Source organism: Talpa occidentalis, unplaced genomic scaffold (assembly GCF_014898055.3).
Source record: "Talpa occidentalis isolate TD23 unplaced genomic scaffold, MPIMG_talOcc4v2.1 talOcc4.12, whole genome shotgun sequence".
NCBI classification, from domain to species: Eukaryota; Metazoa; Chordata; class Mammalia; order Eulipotyphla; family Talpidae; genus Talpa; species Talpa occidentalis.
Window position 1 is genome coordinate 51368534 of NW_023601212.1, and position 19612 is coordinate 51388145.

At 37.3% G+C, this 19612-nt stretch overlaps 1 protein-coding gene across 2 annotated transcripts in view; it reads left to right on the forward strand.

Annotated features, from left to right (window-relative positions):
* HMCN1 (hemicentin 1) overlaps nucleotides 1-19612 on the forward strand; it is a 508306-nt gene that overhangs the window by 171095 nt on the left and 317599 nt on the right. For both annotated transcript variants that reach the window (XM_037506314.2, XM_054693419.1), the window contains exons 7-9: nucleotides 8135-8255; nucleotides 9149-9412; nucleotides 10573-10717. In XM_037506314.2, coding sequence (XP_037362211.1) covers nucleotides 8135-8255; nucleotides 9149-9412; nucleotides 10573-10717 — 530 coding nt within the window. The remainder of the gene's footprint in view (nucleotides 1-8134; nucleotides 8256-9148; nucleotides 9413-10572; nucleotides 10718-19612) is intronic.

The following is a 19612-nucleotide window of genomic DNA, read 5'->3' on the forward strand; positions in this document are numbered from 1 at the left end:
TTCCCAATTTAGAGTGAAAGTTTCCATTGTAACTCCATTCCAATCTTTGAATATCAGTGCTTTATTCTCAGAACTCTAAGCCCTTGTAGGGAAAATAGAAACTATAACAAGGATTGTTCTTGATGCCATTCTGTGGTCTTAATATTTGTTATGAAGCAGTTGAATCCATTTTACAGGTGATTTGGATTATTCCCAGTGGTATTTCCTCCAGTAAAACTCTTGCCTAGAAGAGGATTATTGCAGGTGTGTTGTTTGACCTGGTGCCTACTACATCTATTCAGTCATCTATTCAATAAACATTTATTTAGTGTCTGCTATTGGCCATGTTCCCTGATATTTCATGGGCATGCAGCCCATTTTAATTGATAATTAGAACAGAGAAGCACCGAGGATTAGTTAGTGAGGAAGGAGATGATAAAATGATGAGGTGATGGGAGCTGTTATGACAAGTCTCTAAGCTCAGTCTCCTATAATTAATAAAACAATAAAAGTACCCAGTACCTATTATTATATCATCTTAATTTATGTCTAGTCCTCACCCAAAAAGCCTCTGGTTCTGATGTTACACCATTTCTAGAGTACAATTAGTGGTAACCAAACAAAAGGATAAGCGTTGCAAAGCAACTTAAAAAATAAGCTTATGTTTCTTGTATATAAGATATCAAAATAATGTATCCGGTTAATGCAAAAAAAAAAATGAACTGAAGTACTGACATAAATATTCTTCCTGACTTTGGATCTCCTTTTTGGATGGCTAATGAAATGTGGTATTTTATGTGTGTGCTTTCTCAAGAAGAGAAATATCTGAGATTAGATAGTGTATCCCTGGTGCTATCTCTTGCACACTTTGCTATCTGGAAAATGTCTACCATATCAGGAGAATTAATAATGGCTTTTTGAATGTTTCACGTAACAGTTTTTATCAAAAGTATGGAGAGAAGTCTATTATTTAACCTTAGCATGGTATTAAATGGCCACCCCAGTGAACCTCAACCAGTCTTCCTGATTATTTCCCATCAGTGGCCTTTACTATCTGATCAGATATAACATGGTACTTTCTTTTTTTTTTTAATTTTTTTTATTTAAATATATTATTTTATATAATTGTTACAGCTTTTTTCATCTTTGCACAATGTATGCATTTTCATTTTGGTTATATTCCCCATACAATTGCACCCCCCCTTATTTTGACTCTAATCCTTCCTTTCCCCGCCCCTCCCTCCCCCCACCCCTGTAGTGTGTCTCTGGTTTATAGTTGCTTGTTGATTTTGGTTTTTACTTTGTATTGATTAGTCTTTTTCCTGGTCTCTTATTTAGGTTTCCTAAATTCCTGCTATGAGTGAGACCATCCGGTATTTTTCTTTTTCTTTCTGACTTATTTTGCTGAGCATGATCCCTTCTAGCACCAACCATGTTGCTGCAAACTGCATGTGTTTATCTTTTTGATTGCTGAGTAATATTCCATTGTGTACCACATCTTCTTGATCCAGTAATCTATTTTTGGGCATTTGGGTTGTTTCCATAGCTTAGCTATTGTAAATAGTGCTGCTATAAACATAGGGGTGCAGGTGTCCTTTGGAATTAATGTTTCTGTGTCATTTTCATTAATACCTAGGAGTGGAATTGCTGGATCATATGGAAGCTCTATGTTTAGTAGGTCAAGAAATCTCCACACAGCTCTCCATAGCGGTTGGACCAATTTGCACCCCCACCAGCAGTGCAGGAGAGTTCCTTTTTCTCCACAACCTCACCAACATTTGTTGTTGCTAGTTTTTTTAATATGTGCCATTCTTACTGGTGTGAGATAGTATCTCATAGTAGTTTTGATTTGCATTTCCCTGATTGCAAGTGATGTTGAACATTTTTTCATATGCCTGTTGGCCATTTGCATTTCTTAGTGTTGTGTGCAAAAATGTTCTCCCAGTCGGTGGGGTTTCTCTTTGTTTTGGTTATTGTCTCTTTTGCTGTGCAGAAGCTCTTTAATTTGATGTAGTCCCAGCTGTTTATCTTTGCCTTCACTATCACTGCTTTGGGTGATGTGTCTGTAAAGATGTTTTTGAGGTGCATGTCATGTAGTGTTTCGCCTATATTTTTTTCTATGTATTTTATGGTTTCAGGTCTTATGTCTAGTTCTTTAATCCATTTTGGGTTGGTTTTTGTGCAATCCATTTTGAGTTGATTTTGGTGTGAGGTAGTGTCAAGCTTCATTCTTTTGCATGTAGCAACCCAGTTTTTCCAGCACCATTTATTGAACAAATTTTCTTTGCTCCAGTGCATATTCTTTGCTCCTTTGTCAAATATTAGTGGACCATAAATCTGTGGGTTTATTTCTAGGTTTTCTATTCGATTCCATTGGTCTGTGTGTCTGTTCTTGTTCCAATATAACATGGTACTTTCTTAAACCCTGTCTCTCCCTCATGCCCTTGTCCCATACCTCTCTCAAGCTATTCCTTTTCTCTTGTAGCTCCTTCCTTTCTTACTTTACAAATCAGACTCATAAATGTACCCTAAAGCCCAGTTCTTCAAGACTTTTCTGACTTTTCCATCTAAAATACTCTCTTTCCCCTTGATTTCCTACTGCAGTTTTTCTGCACTTCCCTTTTGCTTTATTTAGTCATATTTACTTCTGTATAGATTTTTGTTTCCTATTTTACTATAGAGCTTGTCACTAGTATGTGCCACAATGCATGGGAAAGAACTGTGTGGATACCCATGACTAAAAACAAATACATTTATCCTGATGATTTCTAGGGACTAGGCTGAAGGTTTGGTGTGGCTGGCCTGCAGTTGGTTCACAGAACACTGTAACTTGTGTATTGTTTAAAATGTCATGAGCTATGAGCGTGGTGATTTCTTCTCTTCTATGTTTGCCTTCTGATACCCTCTGATACCACTTCCCTAAACATAGAAAATGGGTCAATCATGTGTAGATCACAGAAATGACTCAAATGTTTTAGATTGCCTCTAATGCAGGTAAAATCCTCTGAAGAGGTATGAACATACCTCTAAACCACATACAGTATTGAACCAACATTGCCTCAAAAAATACATTTTTAAAAAAGGAAGTAATTGAAAATAATGTAATGTTTTATTGAAAACAAAAGAGGAGGTTGTTTTATGTCCCTAAATTTCCAGGTGTAGGGAAGCTACAAGTCTTGGATGTATTTATAAGTGTCAATATAAATTTCCCCTTCAGATATCGATATACTTCTAGGGGTATTAAAACATGGACCAGGAAAATGAATAACTGTAAGAAAGAAAATATCAAAATCAACAAACAACTATGAACCAGAGATACTCTATGGGGGATGAGGGGGGTGGGAAAAGGAGGATTGGGGTCAAAATAAGGGGGTTGTAATTGTATGGGGAATATAAAAATAAAATTTAAATAAAAATAAATTAAAAAAAATAAAACTATTCTACAGTGGGAAAAAAAAAAAAAAACACAAAACATAGCCACAGAAACTCCCAGACTGGATCTCCCGGTGGTGTAGCAGGTTGAGCACAGCACTGTGAAGCTGTCCGCAGCTTCTGCTGTGCAGGTTCGATTCCCAGCCGGCCAGGGAGATTCCCACTCCTGCCTCGCCTGCTGCTCCCCTCAGTGGTGCTTTTGGTCTGTCTGCCTGTTCTGCTCCCCACTCTGTCTCTGGTAAATCCTCTCACTCCCCAACTCCCATGCCTCTGATCCGTACCCCAGCTATTGTATAAATAAAAAATTAATAAATCTTTAAAAAAAATGTAAAAGCTAAAAAATCCAGGAGCAAAATATTTGAAAAAAAAAAAAAAAAGAGGGCCTCCCCGGTGGCGCAGCGGTTGAGCGTTGGGTTGCGAAGCTGCCCGCAGCCTCTGCGGCGCCGGTTCGATCCCCGGCTGCTCCCCGGCCACCAGAGGAGGGTCCCACATGGCGCGCAGACCTCTCCTGCCGCCCGCTGCTCCCCTCAGCAGTGTACTTCGGTCCTTCTGCCTGCTCTGCTCCCCGCTCTGGCTCCGGTGAACACTCTCACCCTCCCGCGCTTCTGACTGTACCCAGTGCATGTATAAACAAAACAAACAAACAAATAAATAAATAAATAAAAAACATGCCTCTATAAAAAAAAAAAAAAAAAAAAAAGAAACTCCCAGACTTAGTTTTTGTCTTTTGCTCTTTAGAAAAACTCCTTGCAAAGATATTACGTAACTGTGAGCAACCATTGGGTTTAGGTGGTATAAACTCCTTCTATTAGTTTAGGATTATCAGTGTGATCTTGTAATTTTACACATATCCTGGGGTGTGTTTCCATTAAGTAAATGTGGATAAACTGTTCTTTTGTAAGTTCCCGAGTAGAGAAAGGAGTGTACCTAGATATATGAGTATACTGAGATTCTAAGACTAGTAGATATAGTTTGCTTTTAGATAGTTACGTTAGTTGCCGGAACCTACTAATGCATTTTCTACAGGATAAGGATATTTTAGATATCATACTCAAGTAGCATAAGCTTGCTTGGGAGGGGTCATAATTAAACAAATCTGTAGTCTACATAGGACCACACAAGAAGATTATTGAGCTGGTCTCCAGTTATTCTTACCTGGTGACTCTGTTAAATAAACTTGCAGACTATATAGCAGGTGTGTTTTTTAAATGGATTAGGCATAGTATTAATTCAAGTTTTGGGCCAATGGAATGCTTTATAGTAAATTTTCTTGGAGAATTTCCCAGTTATTTTGGTCTGCCAGTAACAGATTGTCAGCCAAATGGAATGTTTCCTTTTTTAAAAAAAAAAAAAAGTTTGTACTCTTTTTTCATATATAAATGTGTATATGTATGAAGGTGCATTTGAATTAATTTGTTCTATATTTTGAGCTCATTTTTTTCTTATCTTTCTCTAAACATGTAATACCTAATAAAAAGATAAGTATTTTTATATCTATGTGTCTGGCACAATGCTTAGCCCATGGTGTGTTCTAAATAAATATTTGATTGAAACTATCCTGTTCTTTAATTTGTAAAGAATGGTATGTTATTTAAGAGTAAATACTTGGAAAAGAGCTGAGAGTCTACTTGAATTCAAGATACACTACTTAATATCTTTCTGACCTTGAGGAAATTACCAAACCTCCTCAAGTCTGCAAAAAATTAAGAAAAATAATACCTACTTCACATTGTCATGATTAAATTAGATGCTGGTAAAGTGCTTAAACTGCTTTCGATGTATGAATGATAAAACTAATTAAATGAGCTGTTCTGTTGAAAATTTGTCAACAATAAACTGTACATATAATCTATTAATGAATAAACACAAAGTTTCTTCCTTTATATTAGGCTTGTTTATTATTTTATGAAACATTTACTGAAGGAAAGTCAGCTCTATAGATCATATTTTAATTCAATTTATAACAGGTCAGGCTTCACATTTAGTACTGGGTAGAATTCTGACTTTTCATTCTTCACCAAAGTTACTTTTCCAGTGGGGGTGACAGGATGTTCTTTACACAGGCACTCAGGAACCCAAACTGATGGAGGCTCTACCAAACTTTAGAACATGTGGCCTTTTCAGTTACTTTAGTGGAGGAGAATGCTGGAGAGTGCACACTGAATAAAAATGAAGGCATTTATGTCACTTCCAAGATGAAACAGACATCTCTAGGAGTAGTAGACACCCTTTGGGGCTTATTGGCCAGAAATATTAACTACCTAATGGTGTGCTAGAGTTAACTTATAAAGTCTTGTGGAAAGTCATGTATTCACTTTCTCTTCACAATTCTATGTTCAGTGACATCACATTGGGAGCTTGAAATTAGTCATTGTGTTAGTGGCCTTTTTTTTCTTTCAAAAAGAGGTTTAGTAACACTCCACTAACTTGACTCCTCCCAAGTTAAAGCATATTGTGAATGGCAAATGCAGTGCTGGAGAGTATTATTGTCTACCATGCCCTAGGGTCCAAATGAACCCAGAGATTTTGTTATCTTAAAATTCTATGCATAGATAAGGTCAGGTACTATATAAAGAGCATTGAACTTGTAATAACTGCTATTTAACTTACTGTCTAAACCTGGGCAAGTTATCATTTTTCTGAACTTCAGCATCTTTATCATGCTATAAAATCATCTTCAGAGGTAATAGAATATTATGAGCTAATGTGTGAACGTGTTTAGCATGATACCTGTAGAAAAATTCAATAAATTGTTTGATGAATCTGCCTTTAACTAATCATGAATTGTTGATGAATCTGCCTTTAACTGATCCTAAGGGAATCTAAGGAAAAGCATGAACATTAGAATTTTGCATCAATTTATTAAACCTATAAGTATTAAGTACATTTTGAGTGATATTTTGTAGGTGATAGATATGACATAGTTATTGCTTTAAGGGACTTTTGATACAGAGAAATATGTGCTGACCTTCATCTTTGAACTGAGTGAATCTATTTGCAGTAGAGCTAATAAGAAAATTATCAGGAGCAACTGTGTCCCTGGAGCTCTCCATGGTGCTTGCTCCAGGGTATTTCTGCCTGTCCTGCTCTTTTACTAAACTTGTAGAAATTCAGAAACCTAGAAACTCTGATCCATTGTGTTCCTTCTTTTCTCTTATTGTCTTGTGAATCAAGAACACCTATTTACAATTTTAGGATGCCAGTAAGTATGAGATATGATTTCATCTTTGCCTTTATTCTGTTCACAGAGCAGCAACCTATATCTTGCTCAATCTAGCCCTTTTACTATTTGACCAACATGACATTCTAGTTCAGCATAGTTATGGAGCTCATTGTGAACTTTAAAAACTGTATAAATAAATAGACTTTGAAATACAATGCTCAGAATTTCTAGCCCATACAAACCCTGTCCAGTGTCCACTGTCTAAAAAATTTCCTGTTATGATTGAAGCCATTATGTTGTTCCCTCCTCCTAACAACAGAAGTCATGAGGTTAGGAAGCTTCTGCAAGGCTGATGTACCTTAAAATATTCTGCCTTAAAATAGAGACACTTTTTGGAACCAAATTCTAATTTTATTGTAACCTATAGGTTGAATCTGTATGATATAAAGACCAAATTAAAAAAAAAAAACATTAAATTAGTAATCTTGATCTTAATAATTTTATTGAATGCATAAAACATGATCTTAAGATTGCTAAGATTATTTGGAAGAAAAGAGAAGGGGGATAAACATAATAGCTGAACTGCCCCTGCTTGGCTCAGTACAGAATTAGCTTAATTTTATTTGCCTCACCAAGATCTTAGAATCATTTAGTTCTTTTCCAGCCTGATAAAGGTCCATAACATGTGAGAATCCAAAGCTTCTCCCCACATTTCTGTGTTTCCTGAAAGTTTACTGTCTTATGGTCTCTTTACCTCCTGATAATTTGTGTGCTTATTCTAATCTTTCATACTATGATTAAGGAAAAAGCTTTACACCTTCAAAATGGCACAGGAAATTCACTAATACATATTTTGTGAGTTTAGTAGGTTTGACTGTAGATTTGGGGATGTCTGCAAACATTGTGTTCTTCTCCTTACACCTTCCCTCCATCCTTTCCCCCCCGCCCTCTAATGTCTCTGCTTCTCTCCTCTCAAGAGTTCCAGCTCTTCCTGTTATGTAGAGCATAGTGGTATATAGGTTCACACTTCTTCAGGTGTATGTCACCTCACCATACCCCCCCCCACCAAGGCACCCATTATCCACCATCATAGATCATCAGGCCCCCTCCAACTTTTCTTCCCCTCCCCTGTTCTCTCTCTCTGGTAGTCTCAATTCCACACACAGATTTCTAGGATTTGTTGATATATAATGATGCACACCTGAATCTTATATATTATTATGTAGTGTTACTTCAATTTAAAAAAATAAAAATTCATGACCTCATGGATTTTTTACAGATTTTCAAGTCCATCCACTAGAGACTCATCACCAATATTTTTTACCATTGGGCATGCAGTGTGTTACTGAATCATATTTTCGAACAGTCCCCTGGGATCTATATTATAAAACTTGCATTTAAGATATAAAAGCGTAGTCCAATTCACAACACCTGGATCAGAATCTGGGTGAAGGGATGTCAGTGCTAATTAAATGTTGTGGTTTTGCTTCCTACTGAGTGTTCAGTATGACAGGAAACCTGGATCAGCTGCTGACAAATTTTGTCATTGACATGTTTCAGATTTCCAGCAGTGGAAGGCACTCCGTTCGCATCACTGGCCTCAGTACTATTGATTTTCGAGCTGGTTTTTCCCGAAAGCCCACCCTGGACTTCAAGAAAACAGTCAGCAGACCCGTACAAGGTGTGTGTTTGTGTACATATTACTTAGATTGGTAGAGTAGAAATCCAAGTGCAGAGTATTTCTCAGACTGTGACTATATAATAGTCTCGTTTTCAATAAAATTCACAAACATATTATCTGTACTTTAAGTGTGATTGTGGCCTGGTTACTATTTCTCAAAGTTTACTTCCAAGACCTTACTCCAGGAATTTGTCAAAATGAAGATTCCTGGACCCCACCATAGATCTCCAAAATTGGAACCACACAAAGGAGTGCCCAGGGCTGTTGTACCCCAGTTAATTCCTAAGCTTACTAAACTTTGAAAAACTACTGACCTAGATCTTGAGACTTTTTCTTACTAACAGCTACAAATTGCTTTGTTGTCAAGGTGAAAATGTGGATTGTGTGTGTACATGTACCTAAAAAACTAAAGGCACTGTGTATCATTGTATGTTTACAGATGAAATTGCTAATTTTTAAAACTTGTTCTTCCTCTTATTAATGCATGAAGATTTATAATTTTTTAGCTAAAAGGAAAACTGAATCATACTGTGCCTCCAATATTTTTTGTTTGTTTATTTTTATTATGGCAGTTTCTAAGACACAAAACAGTAGATCTTTAAAAATATTCATGTCATCAAACATCTTACAACACAGTATTCACTGGTCCAAGTTTTCTACAATAAGCATAATTAAAATGCTATAAAAGTCATTACTTCGGTTTTATACATTTTTCTGGATTTGAATAAACAATCTTGTACATGAAAGGACTCTACAATGGGCCACAATTTGTAGGGCAGCATGTGGTACTCATTTTATTATATTTGTTACCTGTTATTATAATGTAATTACTTATTTGATCTGTAACTTTAAGTGCATGTTACCTGTAAATGATGACAATTTTTCCCTTGTAGGAATACCTACCTATGTGCTGCTGAATACGTCTGGAATTTCACCTCCAGCCAGAGTAGATCGTCTTGAACTTCTGAGTATTTCAGGCCGATCTCTTAAGACTATTCCTGTTAAATATTACCCAGATAGAAAACCTTATGGCATATGGAATATTTCTGACTTTATACCTCCAAATGAAGCTTTTTTTCTCAAAGTAACAGGCTATGATAAGGACGATTACCTCTTCCAGAGAGTATCCAGTGTTTCCTTCTCCAGTATTATCCCTGGTGAGAGATCATTTTATTCAACACTGGGATATTGATAGCTTAAGGGGATAATGTGGTCCTACAGGTAAAGAATGGACTATAAAATTACTGTGTCAGCAGACTGATGAACATTTACACTTTGAGTAATGCAACTTTTCTTAACCATAAAATAGTACATCTAAAGTTTCATGTTAAATTTCATTGATTATAGATCTGAAGTTTTGATTATATCAGTGTAAGAATGTGAACTGGGAAATTCTGGTGCCAAGAAATCCTGGCGCATGTGTTTAATATCTGACTAAACAATCCCAATTATCTAAATGTTTATATATGATTGTCAGAAGTCTTCTACTTTGTGTACAGTAGTTTATTGTAAACAAAAGGTAATGATTCTGCCTTTTTGTGATTATTTAATTAGGAAGCCGGTACTTACAATATATATTCAATATACAGAAATGAGATTACTGATTAGGAATTATTTGGAAGCACAGATAGCATTTCAATTTGTGTATATTTGAGCTAATTCTTAATACTGATGACTCAACTCCTAAAATTACAGTTTGAATGATGAATTAACAAAGATAGAGAAGGATTGTTTCTAATCATTTGCTCTTTGATGAAGGGACAATTATTTATCATTTAAACATAAGCTTGTGATTTGGGAATGCAGGAACATCTCTATAGCTGTTTAATAGTTGTAGAATGAGGACAATAAAACAAATCTTGATGTTTCCTTATGTACAATATACAAAGTTTGTTGGTTTGGCCTCTAAGTTCAATGCTACAAAAATCTATTAGATTCTTAAAAATCACATTCTCCACCCCTTTTGCGAAAACAATTACCCTAAGCATTTGATTCTAAAATATGTGTTTTACAATTGATGATGCGTTGTAACTTATTCGGTATTTTTTTTCTATTGTGATGGTACAAAAAAGAAACAATGTTGTGTCTGAAAATTAATGGAATCTTAGATTCAGCAAATATTTATTAAAGGGATCATGAAGATATGCAGAAATTAATAAGCTTTGAACAAAGAAAGATAATTAAAATGATTTTAAGTGATTTAGATTACTCGGAATGCAGAGAATTTACTGGAATAATGTAAGCAGGAAGCTTTTAAGTGGTTTAATAGGAAGTATTAATATCATCATGACCTTTTTGCCATGTTCTTTTTTTCTAGATGCTCCCAAAGTCACAATGCCTAAGAAAACCCCAGGATACTACCTGCAACTGGGCCAGATTCCTTGCTCTGTTGAGAGTCTTTTGCCCTTCACTTTGAGCTTTGTCAGAAATGGAGCTACACTTGGAGTAGACCAGTATTTAAAGTGCGTAAATAATTTAGAACATTAAGCAGCTAGATTCACCTTGATACTTTTTTATTTCCATTGGAAGTTCTCATTTATTTGCTCTATAGTTTTGGAACATAACAGTGAATTAAACAGACATAAAGTCTGTGCCCTAGTGGAGCTTGTATTCTCATAGAGGAGCATAAAAAACAGATAATAGATTTAATATGATAATATAATAAATGCTAGGTTGCATTCAAGGGTTGATTAAGGTTTTATAGAATGTGAATTTTATATAATTTAAGAGTTTCTTGCTGAGACTCATAAATTTAAGAAGGCAAAGTTAGATACCTTGGAAGGCCCTGAAGCTTAAGCTTTTAGGTAAACATGTCTCTAAATCTGATTTAAAGTATTATGATAAATGAAACTGACAAGTGAGGTGGCAAAAGATAGATCAGGTTAATTGACATGCATTAGATTAGTAGGTGGGATATATATTGTTTTGGTCAAATTGTAATTTTAAAATTCAGGATAAGGGGTGTTTGAGCAAAGACCTGAAATTGTTGAGAGAAAAGTTCATGCAAATTTCCAAGGATGGGTACCCACACCCCAGATAGCAAGTGTAATTGCAAAAGGCCAGAATGGACCCAGCATATGGGAAGGAAAGATAGGCAGGAACTGCGTGGTGGGAGCCCAGTGAGATAGGATGAGAAGGGAAAAAGATGAGGTCAGGGAGACCTGTGATGTGTTGGACGGGGTCATGGGGGAGCAGAAGCCCGTGTGGCAATTACATAAAACAATCAGCTGGAGTGGGCTACATGGCAGTGGCTTCCTTTGTGAAGATGGGTGAATTTTTTAGTAACCTACTTGTAAAAATTAAGTATACTTCCAAAGCTGGAGGATAATATCTGGAAAATAATTTTTAGCTTACTATAAAACAAATTACATTTGGGGAACCCTAGGTATTATTTTGCAAAATTTTTATGTTGTTAGTTCAATATTGACATAAATAACTTGTTTAAGATATTAAATATTTGACAGTGTTAGCTTATACAATCTTTTTATGGGGGTCACTTCAAGCAAAAACTATGACAGGAAAGTTCATTATAACTTTAAAAAGTTTTCCTTTGTTTAAAGATTGAACTGTATTATTTCCTGCTACATTTTTTTAAACTTAGTATATCTTCATGATTTATTTAGTTGCATGTTTAATAGCCAGCCACATAACTGATTGATAAAATCAACTAATTCTATTTCATGTATAAATAGTAACATTTTCCAAAGACACTTGAGATTCTTTATAAATATTAATTCATTAATTCCACACAGTTCCTGGGAGGTAAACCACAAATGTTCTTTCTCTCATTCTTCTCGCTCTGTGACCCAGAGCTGTGGTAATCAAAATGTGATCAGAACAAGCAATGATGCTAGCAGTGTATTAGTTAGGAATGATAATAGAAGTTTTATTATTCTTCCTTGGTTTGTACTACGACTGACTGATGAGAAATCAGCTGTACTGGTTAATTCTAAAAGAATAGGAGCCTTGTTGATATATATTAAGTCCTTTGGACGTGAAAGGCTGATGACAAAATTAGGGATGGTCGGTGATGGATGAATGAATATTCCAATCCTGATTCAATCTCAGGTTGCTGCCCTAGATTATTTATTTATTTATTTGTTTAAAAGATTTATTCATTATTTTATGCATACATTAATTGGGGTACAGGCCAGAGGTGTGGGGGTTTGAGAGGATTCACCAGAGACAGAGTGGGGAACAGAACAGGCAGATCGACTGAAACACACTGCTGAGGGGAGCAGTGGGTGAGACAGGAGAGGTCTCCTGCAGCATGTGGGTTGCTCGCTGCCCGGGATCAAACTCATGCTGCAGTGGCTGTGGATAGCCTCATAGGTTGTGTCTTAACCCCTTGCGCCACCAGTGAGGTCCACCTTAGATTATTTAAATTTGAGACATGGGATTTAATTTTTATGTGATTAACTGATTCACTAGGGGATATAAGAGAGCTAGTTAAATTAGAAGCTGGATGTGTTTTTATTTAACATGTTCTGTCCCCTAGTCCTGAAACCATCCTGTCAAAATTTTTGTTGTAACCATATTGTAGTTTTATTGTCAACTGAGAAGGCAACATGAAAAAAAATTATAATTTTCATATCCTATTTCATAAACAAGAGAGTAAAGAATATTCTTCAAGCAATCCATCAATTAGTTCTGTACCTTAAAAACAATCACATGTCCTTTCTGGATATCGACTTTCTTTTTTTTTTTTTTTTTTTTTTAAATGGGGGACTTAGGACTAGACAAGTTGTTGCTTTCTGTTCTAAAAGTTTCCATGTGCAGTTTTGATAAATTCTAATGTACGTTTAGCTCTAAATTAGGCACTGCAGAGGACATGAAAGACATGTATTTGAATTTCTTTCCTTCCTGGAACTTATGGGTACCTACTAGACACTGTATTTTATACACTTGTGCTTTGCATATTTCTCTAAACGTTTAGGATACAGTGTGGATGATCAATGTAACACAGAGTCAAGTTATATTTCACTTTCTCCTGAATGTGACAATAATGACCACTGGCACCTTGTGAACATACAATTTAGAAGTAACGGTCATTGAAGTGAATATTCTTTATTCTTTATTATTTTTTTAAAGATTTATTTTATTTATACAAGAACTGGGGTACAGGCCAGATGTGTGGGAGGGTGAGAGGACTCACTAGAGACAGAGTGGGGAACAGAACAGGCAGACTGACAAAACACACTGCTAAGGGAGCATCTGGCAAGACAGAAGAGGTTTGCTCGCCATGTGGGTTGCTCGGAGGCCAGTGGGAATGAAACTGGCACTGGCGAGGCTGCGTACAGCTTCACAGTGCTGCGCTCAACAGCCTGTGCCACCAGGGAGGCCCTTCTTTATTATTTAAATATCTGAACAATGACCTTGCTTAGTTTATTTTCCATAGCAGAAATTTGTGCCTTGATTTTTTCTCATAAGCAGTAAGTTGGTGCATATATATATACATATATATGTGTGTATGTGTGTGTATGTAGACTCAATGGACAGTGTCTTGGATCCACAATATGCTTTTCATTTATTCTCAATCTTGAATATTTAAAAAGGTTATAAATAGCCACAGGTTAAGAGATAGTATATGAAATTATTTATGACATTTAATATTTTATTTTTTTTACTTTTTTAAAATTTTTTAACATTTTGTTTTATATAATTCTTACATCATTTTTTATCTTTGCACAATGTATGCATTTTCATGATGGTTATATTCCCCATACAATTGCACCCCCCCCCCTTATTTTGACTCTAGTCCTTCCTCTCCCCCTCCTTCCAGCCCCGGCCCCCATAGTGTGTCTCTGGTTTATAGTTGCTTGTTGATTTTGATTTTTACTTTCTATTGATTAGTCTTTTTCCTGGTCTCTTATTTAAGTTTTCTAAATTCCTGCTGTGAGAGAGACCATCAGATATTTTTCTTTTTCTTTCTGACTTATTTTGCTGAGCATGATCCCTTCTTAAAACAAAATAATACCCGTTTTGTAAATTATTAGAATCATTTAAATATTAAATTAAATGATTGAATTTTTTTTTAAAGTATTACTGGAAGGGGGGCGGAGCAACATGGCGGCGAGGAGACGCTGCGAGTAAGATCTCCCATTAAAAAAAGTTAATAGGGAGGAAAAGCGGCAGGTCCCAGTGAGAACTGGGACACGGAAGATAAACGGGTGACTCCAGCAAACTACCCGAAGAAGAAAGTGGCCATAAAAGAGGACTAGAAGGGAGGGAAGCACAGAACCCTGCTCCCCTCCCCCGCCCACAGAGGCGGCACTCTCCGACCGGCAGAGAGGAGGAAACAACAAACTAAAACGACCCACAAGAACAAACTACGCAGCAAGCGGGACTGGGAGTGGAAAGGAACTATTGCAGCCACCACACCCCGTGAACGGGAGCTGAGGCGAACCCTGCAGGATTCACCGCGGTGGTGAGCAAACAGCAAACGGCTCCTGGCGCCATTAGAGAAGAACAAAGACCCCGGGAGACGCGCACACAGCCCGGGCTGCCAGTAAGCTGGCGCGGGAAAGCGGCGCGCTCGGCGCGCTTGAAAACAAAACGCGGACCGGGATCACCGCTGCCCAGGTCCCCGCGCCTGCGACCTAGGCTTGCGGGGAGACGACCTAGGCTTGCGGGGAGACGCGCGGAGGTCCTCACTGAGGTGAAGGTCCCTCCCTGAGTAAGCAGGAACCAGGCACCCGGGCACGGGAGCGGTGCAAAAGGCGCCATTCCCGCGCCACTGAACTGGGCTACAGCCCGCGTCCTGGAACTGAGGGCTTTGAACTGAGACCCGGGGCACGAAAATTCGGGGCGTGGGTTCCCCACGACGGTGGGGCACAAGGCAGACACAGCACCCCAAAGCTGTTGAGGTGTACCCTACCATTCCCGCTCTGTTCCCTGTCCCACGGGGTGGGGGGAGGCGAAAAACAGCCCCCCAAGGACAATAGGAGAGATCTCTGGCGCCACCTAGCGACCAGGAAAAAAAAGTCACTAACACCCCATAGAGCAGGAAATTTCTTAAGACTGCTTGAAAAGGGCAGAAGGCTTCTGCAGTGGCCAGCCGGGAAGTTATTCCACGCAGGCCCTTCCGACCAGCAGTCTGAGCCCACAGAGGGAGCAGGCACCCCACGTCCGGGGCAGACCGGGGGCGCAGAAGAGTGTGCCTGAAACCGGAGGCGCAAGTGACTGCATCCCGCTTCGCCATTTGAGAACAGGGACATTTCTTCAGTAAAAACTGCCTAAAACCAGCAGAAAGCTCCCCCAGAAGACAGAGATGGCTCCTGGAAGAGCCAGAGGGGAGCGGAGAAGTTCACCCAAGATGCCAGTCAGTCCTAGCAACACAGTGTCCCAACGAATACGACAAATTAGAAAACAGACAGTAGGGAGTAGAAGAACCACACGCAACCTAACAACTCCTCAGGAAAGAAGCACACACCACAAAAAGAAAACCACTCCCCAGATTGCAACGACAGCAACTTGGAAGAACTTCTGAGCCTTCCAGAAAGAGAATTTAAAATTGCCATGATTAAAAAAGTGATAGATCAGAAGAAGGAAATTGAGTCCCTAAAGAGGGAAAACAATGGTCAGAAGAATGAAATTGAGTCCCTAAAGAGGGAAGTAAAACAAATGCAGGAGATCAAAGAATTAATGGAGGAACTAAAGAACTCCGGGAAAAGCAAGGAAAGCAGAATAGATGAAATGGAAGAACGAATAAGTTCTCTTGAAGACACAGAAATAAAAAGAACCAAAACAGAAAAGGAAAGAGAAGTACGAAGGAAAAAGAATGAAGAAAGACTTCGGGAACTATCTGACTCCATGAGGAAAGGAAATATAAGAGTTATAGGAATTCCAGAAGGAGAGGAGAGAGATGTAGGAACAGAGAAAATATTCCAGGAGATAATTGAAGAGAACTTCCCAAATGCGAAGAAGGAGCTGAAAATTGATATACAAGAAGCAAGAAGAACACCAAACTTCCATGACGAAAGGAAAAACACAGCAAGACACATAATAGTAAAGCTCCCAAGAATCCAGGACAAGGAAAAATAATGAAGCTGACAAGAGGAAAGAAACAGATAACATTCAAAGGAAAACCAATCAGGCTGACATCAGACTTCTCTGAAGAAACACTACGGGCAAGGAGAGACTGGAGGGACATAGTCAACAGACTCCAAGAAAACAGATGCCAAACAAGAATACTCTATCCCGCAAAGCTCTCTTTCCTCCATGAAGAAAGAATATGGACCTTCCCAGACAAAGAGAAACTCCGGAATTTCATTACGAATAAACCCCCACTCCAAAAAATACTACAAGGAATCCTAAAGCCAGAACCTCAGAGGGACGAATAACAACGAAAGAAGACCAAAAAAAAAAAAAGTTATTAAAAGAATAAATAAATAAAATCAAAGGAAAGACAAACATAATGGCAAATACAGATGCTAACATATCAATATTAACTCTAAATGTAAATGGACTAAACTCTTCAATAAAAAGACACAGAGTTGCAGCCTGGATTAAGAAACAAAACCCAACCTTTTGCTGTCTCCAGGAAACACATTTAGCTACAAAAGATAAAAATAGGCTCAAAGTCAAAGGATGGAAAACAATCCTACAAGCAAATGGGCCAAAAAAGAAAGCAGGAACAGCTATACTTATATCAGATAAAACAGACTTCAAACTCAAAAAAATAAAAAGAGACCCCAATGGTCACTACATTATGATTAAGGGGACAATACTTCAAGAAGAAATAACACTCATTAACATATACTCACCAAACGAAAGAGCACCAAAATATATCAGACAACTGTTGTCCTCTCTGAAAACAGACATCAGAGAAAACACATACGTAGTGGGAGACTTCAACACACCACTATCAACAATGGATAGATCAACAAGACAAAAAATAAGTAAAGAAACTAAAGCTCTAAATAAGGACCTAGAGCAATTGGGCTTAACAGACATCTATAGAACACTAAACCCAAAAAAAAACGGAGTACACATTTTTCTCAAGCGCACACGGATCATTCTCCAGGATTGATCACATACTGGGGCACAAGACAAACATCAACAGATACACCAAGATTGAAATCATACCAACCATCTTTTCTGACCACGAAGGCATCAAACTAGAAATAAATCATAAAAAGAAGGCAAGGAACTATCCTACCTCATGGAGATTAAAAACCACACTACTGGAAGACCACTGGACTAACGAGGAGATCAAAGAAGAAATTAAAAAATTCTTTGAATTGAATGACAAGGAGGACACCAATATCCTAAATGTATGGGATGCAGCAAAAGCAGTAATAAGAGGAAATATATAGCAATAGAAGCTCACATCAAAAAACAAGAAAGAACTCAAAGAAACAACCTAATCTCGAAGCTCAAAGATCTAGAAAAAGAACAACAAAAAACCCCAAATCCAGTAGAAGAAAAAAATAATAAAAACCAAAGGAGAAATAAATGAAATTGAAACTAAAAAAACAATCCAAAAGATCAATGAAACCAAGAGCTGGTTCTTTGAAAAAATAAATAAAATAGACAAACCCCTAGCCAGGCTCACAAAGGAAAAAAGGGAGAAAGCACAAATACACAGGATCATAAATGAAAGAGGAGAAATCACAACGGACACAGCAGAAATCAAAAGAATAATCAGTAACTACTATGAACAGTTATATGGAAACAAGTTCAACAATCTAGAGGAGATGGACAAATTCCTACAACTCTACAATCACCCAAAGCTAGATAAAGAAGAAATAGAACACCTAAACAGACCAATTACAATTAGCGAAATTGAAATGGTAATCAAAAACCTCCCCAAAAACAAAAGCCCAGGACCTGATGGATTTACAAATGAATTCTACCAAACATTCAGAGACGAATTAGTGCCTATCCTTCACAAACTCTTCCAAAAAATTGAGAAGGAAGGGACAATACCAAACACGTTCTATGAAGCCAATATTACACTAATACCAAAACCGAATAAGGACAACACAAAAAAGGAAAACTACAGGCCAATCTCCCTAATGAACACTGATGCAAAAATCCTCAATAAAATTTTAGCTATCAGAATCCAACAATGTATCCATAAGATAATTCACCACGACCAAGTTGGATTCATTCCAGGAGCACAAGGATGGTTTAACATCCGAAAATCAATCAACGTTATCCAACACATCAACAAAAAGAAATATAAAAACCATATGATAATATCAATAGATGCTGAGAAAGCTTTCGACAAAGTGCAACACCCATTCATGATAAAAGCCCTTTAAATTCTTGGGATACAAGGAACATACCTCAACATCATAAAGGCCATCTATGACAAGCCAACAGCCAGTATCATTCTCAATGGTGAAAAGCTGAAAGCAATTCCATTAAGATCTGGAACAAGACAAGGATGTCCACTCTCACCACTGCTTTTCAATATAATACTGGAAGTCCTAGCCAGAGCAATAAGACAAGAGAAAGACATCCAAGGAATCCAAATAGGAAAAGAAGAAGTCAAACTATCACTATTTGCAGACGATATGATATTATACATAGAGAACCCCAAAAACTCCACAGAAAAGCTAATTCAACTCATCAATCAGTTCAGTAAAGTGGCAGGATACAAAATCAACACGCAAAAGTCAGTAGCCTTCCTATACACAAACAATAAATCTGAAGAAGAAGAAATCAAAAAGACCATCCCTTTTGTTATTGAAACAAAAAAAATCAAATATTTGGGAATAAATCTAACAAAGAGGTAAAGGACCTATACAAAGAAAACTATAAAACACTGTTAAAAGAAATAGAAGAAGACACAAAGAAATGGAGAGACATCCCCTGCTCATGGATTGGAAGAATAAACATTATTAAAATGGCCATCCTACCAAAAGCAATATACCGATTCAATGCTATTCCAATCAAAATTTCAATGTCATTCTTCAAAGAAATAGAACAATTATTGATGAAATTCATATGGAATCACAAAAAACCCCGAATAGCCAAAGCTCTCCTGAAAAAAAAAGAAGGGAATGGAGGCATCAGACTCCCAGACTTCAAACTATACTACAAAGCCATAATCATCAAAACTGCATGGTATTGGAACAAGAACAGACATACAGACCAATGGAATCGAATAGAAAATCCAGAAATAAACCCACAGATTTATGGTCAACTAACCTTTGACAAAGGAGCAAAGACTATGCATTGGAGCAAAGAAAGTTTGTTCAATAAATGGTGCTGGGAAAACTGGGTCGCTACATGCAAAAGAATGAAGCTTGACCACCACCTCACACCATACACAAAAATCAACTCAAAATGGATTAAAAAACTAGACATAAGACCTGAAACCATAAAATATATAGAAGGAAATATAG